Consider the following 6,570-nt stretch of genomic DNA (forward strand, 5'->3'; position numbering starts at 1 on the left):
AATTTCACAACCTGCCTTTGTGTTTTTGTGGGTTCTCTCTCACTCCCTTTTTTCTGTTTTAAATCAATTCCACAGGGTATCAGAAGGGGAGGATTCACAGTCGGGAAACTGAAACCAAACATCACATCAGGATCTGACGGAGTCGCCCTATTGAACATGGACGGACAAAGCACCGTTCACAGTGGGGAGACACCGTGGAAATGTGGGGATTGTGGAATGGGATTCAGATTCCCGTCTGAGCTGGAAACTCATCGACACAGTCACACTGGGGAGAGGCCGTTCACCTGCTCCCTATGTGGGAAGGGATTCGCTCGATCGTCCAGCCTGCTGAGACACCAGCGAGTTCACACTGGGGAGAAGCCGTTCACCTGTCCCGAGTGTGGGCAGGAGTTCACCCGATCATCAGGGCTGCATCAACACCAGCAACTTCACACAGGGGAGAGACCGTTCACCTGCTCCCAGTGTGGGAAGGGATTCATTCAATTATCGCATCTGCTGACACACCAGTGAGTTCACACTGACGAGAGACCTTTTAAATGTCCAGACTGTGGGAAATGCTACAAAAGCTCCGGGAACCTGACAGACCATCAACGTGTTCACACTGACGAGAGGCCGTTCAGCTGCTCTCACTGTGGGACTGGGTTCAGGGAATCATCTCAACTCACTGTACACCAGTGAACTCACACTGGGGAGATACCGTTCACCTGCTCCCAGTGTGGGAAGGGATTCACTCGGTGATCCAGCCTGCTGAGGCACCAGCAAGTTCACAAGTAACTCATAACATTGATTAGATTTTGCTGTTAGTCACATCCAGGACTGAACCATGTACATTGGGGTCTGTTTCTGCTGATGTTAGTAAATTTCAGCCCAGTTATAGGTGTTAATATTAAAAAAGTATATCATATGATAAAGTCAAATAAATCAGCTTTGTATGAAATACAGTGAGTTGTATCTTTTTAGTGGCTCTAACACAAGTTAGTTCATTTTGAAGGACCCTCCCTCTCCCCTGCCTCCTCCATCCTCACCTCCAACAAGTGTGAGGAGCTCATGGAGCTTCTTTGTCACTAAGATTGAGACAATCCGATCAGCTGCCTCTGCTGCTTCCCTCCCTCCCACTAACCCACCAGGACAAACTGTCTCTAAAGATCCCCCTTGTCTGAACCCTGAACTCGCATCTTCCTCCAGTTTCTCTCCCATCTCCCCTCCTGCCCTCTCAGCGCTCATCTTGTCCATGAGACCCAGCTCCTGCCCCATCGATCCTATTCCCACTAAACTGCTGATTATCTAATTTCTCCATGTAGCTGATATTGTTAATGGATCTGTCTCTCTCTCCTGGGACTGTCCCTCTTCACCTTTCAATGCATCGTCATCACCCATCCGAAAAAAACAATCTCTGATCCCCCATTGTCTTCACAAACTACTGCCCCATCTCCAACCTCCCTTTCCTCTCCAAAGTCCTTGTACTTGGTGTCCCCCAAGGATCTATCCTTGGCCCCTCCTATTTCTCATCTCCATGCTGCCACTCGGTGACATCATCCAAAAATACCGTGTTAGTTTTCACATGTACACTGACAACACCCAGCTCTACCTCACCACCATCCCTCTCCATTCCTCCACTGTTACTAAATGATCAAACTGCTTATCCCACATCCAGCACTGGATGAGCAGAAATTTCCTCCAATTAAAAATTGGGAAGACCAAAGCTATTGTCTTCGGTCACCACTACAAGTTTCATTCCCTAACTACCGAGTCCATCCCTCCCTCCAGGAACTGAGGCTGAACCACACTGTTCACAATCTTAGTCTCATATTTGGCTCCAAGATGAGTTTCTGACCACATATCCACACCATCACTAACACCAGATATTTCAATCTCCATAATGTCACCTGTCTCCACCCCACCCCCAGCTCATCTGCTGCTCAAACCCTCACCCATGTCCATGATACCTTTAGACTTGATTCCAATACGTTCCTGGCCGGGCTCTCACATTCACCCCATCCCCACACGGAATCATGAGATCATCAAAAACTCTGTGCCTGTGTGTTCTCACCTCAAATCCCGTTCACCCATCACCCCTGTGCTCATTGACCCACATTGGCTCTTGGTCAAGCAATGCCTCCATTTTAAAATTGCATACTTGTTTCAAATCCCTCCATGGCCTCATCCCTCTCTAATCTCCAGTACTACAACCCTCCTAGATTTCAACACTCATCCTCCTGGCCTCTTTGGCATCCCTGACTTTAATTACTCCACCACTGATGGCCGTGCCTGGTGTGAAGCTTTGAAATTCTCTCCCTCAACTTCTCCACCCCTCCACCTCTCTCTCCTGATTAAAGATGTTGGTTAAAATCTACCTCTTCAATCACGGCTTTGTCCATTGACCCTAATATCTCCCTATGTGACTTGTCAGTTTTTCCTTTAGGAAACTCTTCTGAAGCACCTTGGGATGTTTTATATAAGTTGTTCCTGTTTCATGACAGCCAGTTTGTGCACAGTAAGATTCCACAAACAGCAATCAGACTAACTGATTAATCTGTTTTTGGTGCTGTCAGTTAAAGCACGGATGTTGGTCCCACTGCACCAGGAGAACTCCCCTGTGGACAGGATGTGGAGTTGTTGAGCTCTCCTGAGCTGAGAGTGGAGCTGATTGAGCTGTGGGGCCTGCAGTGTACCTTGAAGAGCCGCTGTCTGGGATCTTTCCTCTTAATTCACTGACCCCCAGCTGAAGTTATTTCTGCAGTTAAATAGTTAACTTTGAATATCAATCCCAAGTTAAACTTTTAGCAAAATCTGCAACTTTAAATCAGCTGTAAAAGAGAAAGATAATTCATGCTAATGCATTTGGGGAGGGCAAACAAAGCTGGAGAATACACAATAAACAGGAGAATATTGGGAGGGGTAGAGGAAGTGAGAGACCTCGGAGTCCATGTCCACAGGTCCCTGAAGGTGGCAGGACAGGTGGATCAGGTGGTAAAGAAAGCATATATTTATCAGAACTCACCATACACCAGAACACTCACACTGGGGAGAGGCCATTCACCTGTACGGAGTGTGGGAAGGGATTCACTCAGTTATCCACCCTGCTGAGGCACGAACAAACTCACACTGAGGGGAGGCCATTCAGCTGCTCCGAGTGTGGGAAAAGATTCACCCATTCAAACAACCTTGTGAGACACCAGCGAGTTCACACTGGGGAGAAGTTGTTCAGCTGCTCTGAGTGTGGGAAGAGATTTACTCAGTCATCCCACCTACAGACACATCAACAAATTCACACTGCCGAGTGGACTTTAAAGTGGACAGAGAAGTGCTTTAAAATTCCAGTGAACTGATGTCCCATCAACGTGTTCACACTGACGAGAGACCGTTCAGGTGCTCTCACTGTGGGACTGGGTTCAGGTGGTCATCTCAACTCACTGTACACCAATGAATTCACACTGGAGAGAGGCCGTTCAGCTGCTCCGAGTGTGGGAAGGGATTCATTCAGCCGCTAACCTGCTGAGACACCAGCAAGTTCACAACTAACAAGTGATTGGATTTTGCTGTGAATCACATCCAGGTCGGAACATGTTCATTGGGGTCTGTTTCTGCTGATGGTAATAAACTCCAGCCCAGTTATAGGGGTTTATATTCTGGATAACAATCAGATTTGTGTTAAACACATGGTGTATTGAGTCTTTTTTAATATTGCTAACACAAAATAGTTATTTTTGAACAAAGGAACATGTCTCAGGACATTGGGGCAGCAATGAACAAACTCAGGGGAATATTGGATACAGAGTCAAAACAACATTATATTCTTTCTCCATGTGATCTGTCTCAGAATTCTCTCATCAAACAGACCATCAACATGAGAGGAATTGACATTTTAAGTCATTCCAAGAGGAAATTAGAGGCTGTAATTATCCAGGATGTTGTTCTGAAATTTACACTATCTCCCACTGTCACCAAAGCTGGCAATAGACAGCTCATTGTTCTAATTGTGTTGCAGCCTCTGTCCCAGATGTTGTTCGTTGGAGATTTAATGTTCAGAGAAAGGGGTGAGATTGGATGTTCAAAACCGCTCACAGGCTATGGAGGGTGATGTTGACTTGAATGTGCCAAAATCAGTGTTCTCCATAGGCACCAATACTTTATCCCCAGTATTAGTCACTTTGGTCGGTGTTGTCCACCTGATAGGACAGGATGTGTCCTCATGTGTCTGTTTGTATGAGTGCGGGTGTATCCCTGAGTGTGGAAGTGTGTGTAAAAGTGTATGGGTGTGGAGAGGTTGTCTGAGTGTGTAAGACAGACAGAATGAGTGTGGGTCTGTGTGTGTGGTTGTCTGTGCTGCTTCTCATTAGCTCTAACACAAACCTTCCTCTCCAAGCAGACAACATGGCTCCTGAGAATCCCATCCAGTGATGTGAATGGTACGATTCGGAGATCCTTCATCCAGGGTGAAACCACAGGCTGACTGTGTGCTGTGTAACACCTGACACCTACACAACCAGGCCCCACTTCTCCTGGAGCAACATGAAGTGTCTGCTGCTTTCCAGATCCATTCCTTTCCCCTCACCATTATCCTCAGATAGTTCACAAATTCCTTGTGTACATCATCCTCCAACACGCCTATGGTTTCCACTTTAAATATTTCCATCGGTCTTTTTCACAGACAGCAATGGGATTGCTGCTATCACAGGAATCAGTTCTGAAATACTGTCCCTCTGATCATTAGGCTCCCTGGAGTAATACACTGATCCCGATCTTCCCACCTAACACAAATCCATATCCCCATCTGAGTTCCAGATTTTAATGTGATTGTCTAACATAGAAAACATATATCATTTAACTCATTTAAACCTGAGTCAGCACACCACCTCCACACACACTACAAGAGGTTGTCTTTGAGATCAGTTGTTCCTTTGTAATCTGGGTTGTTCTGAATGATGACAATATGAACCTTCTTCCTAACCTGTCCTAAACCTTGAAAGGGGGGAATGCGTCATTAACACATAGATGCTTCAAGTTATTAATTCTGCTTAGCCTGTCTGACATAATTAATTTAGGACTAACAGAAGGATTAGGGTATGTTCGAATGGACAGATCTTTATAAGGGGACATAAGGGGACTTCTTGCTAATGTCGGGATTACAAGGTTAGACATTATTTTTACATTCATTTTTTTAACAATTTGCTGATTTTTGATGGAAAGGGAGACAGTGAGAAAGAGCTAGAAAGTCGAGAAGGTCAGAGGGAGTGCACTTGTGGTGTGGGGTGGGAGGGGAATAACAGAGGAACCAGGTATGGGTGCAGACCATTTCTACATAGGCATGAACGTACAGGATCGAAATTATAAACAAAGGCACACGGTTCATTCTGTAATCATAATCAATGCTGTAATGTCTACAAAATACTCCAAATGTATGGGAGAAACTTCTATCGATAAGATGTCTTTGGGGCTCTCCTGTATCCCCATATTTGTCATTAATGTTGCTTTTCCATCACACAGCTGACTCATGTCGAATGTCTTAGATAATCCACAACACCTTCTGTCGGTTCATTCACTGAAACCACGGACTCTCCTTGTTGTAACGGTGACATTCCCTGTCTGCCCGGTTATTTCTTGAAGTCAGTCAGCCCTTGAATTGTTTGTACATTGTTTCATCATGTCCCACCCAGCTGGCCACCAGTGCAGAGGCATTGGAGGAGGACGGTTTGGTCCACGTTGTTAGAGGCTGCAGACAGGCCGAGAAGGACAATGAGGGAGTTTTCCTTTGTCACATTCACATCGGGTGTCATTGGTGACTTTGGGAAGAGCTGTTTCGATACCGTGACAGGGACAGAGATCTTATTGGAGGGATTTAAACATGGAGTTCTGGGAAATGTGGACATGGATTTGGGAGGTGATCAGGACTTTGGAGAGCGAAAGGAGGTTGGAGCTGGAGCGGGAGTTTAATAGGATCGTGGGGTCAAGTGTTGGGTTTATTGAGGACAGGTGATGATGGCAGATTTGAAGGAGAGATGGGCAGTACCAGGAGAGAGAGAACCATTAATATCAGTGAACATGGGGAAAATGGGTGATCAGCAGTTTAGCGGGAATAGGGTCGATGGAGCAGGAGGTGGGTCTCACGGGCAAAGTGAGCTCTGAGAGGGCAGGAAGGGGAGATGGGAGAGAAACTGGAGAAAGATGTGGGTTCAGAAATCGGACATGAGGGATCTTTAGAGAAACTTTGTCCCAATGGGCTGGTGGAAGGGAAGAAAGCAGCAGAGGCAGCTGATCGGATTGTCTCAATCTTAGTGACAAAGAAGCTCCATGAGCTCCTCATACTTGTTGCTGGAGGTGAATATGGAGGAGACAGGGGAGAGGGAGAGCCCTTCGAAAGGAACTAATGTCTTAGGGATAGTAAAAAGATTCAACATCATCTATTTAATAAAAAGCTTAATGATTTTATTTTTATCCAGAACGTTAACACCTATAACTGGGCTGGAGTTTACTAACATCAGCAGAAACAGACCCCAGTGAAACATGGTTCAGTTGCAAAACTCAATCACTGTAGTTCCTCGTGAACTTGCTGGTGTCTCAGGAGGTTGG

At 45.8% G+C, this 6,570-nt stretch overlaps 1 protein-coding gene across 1 annotated transcript in view; it reads left to right on the forward strand.

The window, feature by feature from the left end:
• LOC144698020 (uncharacterized) overlaps positions 1–3,329 on the forward strand; it is a 148,964-nt gene extending 145,635 nt beyond the window's left edge. The window contains 2 exon segments of the mRNA XM_078569961.1: positions 261–611; positions 3,116–3,329. Coding sequence (XP_078426087.1) covers positions 261–611; positions 3,116–3,329 — 565 coding nt within the window.
• Positions 3,330–6,570: the final 3,241 nt, after the last annotated feature.

This window comes from Cetorhinus maximus, chromosome 23 (genome assembly GCF_964194155.1).
Source record: "Cetorhinus maximus chromosome 23, sCetMax3.hap1.1, whole genome shotgun sequence".
NCBI classification, from domain to species: domain Eukaryota; kingdom Metazoa; phylum Chordata; class Chondrichthyes; order Lamniformes; family Cetorhinidae; genus Cetorhinus; species Cetorhinus maximus.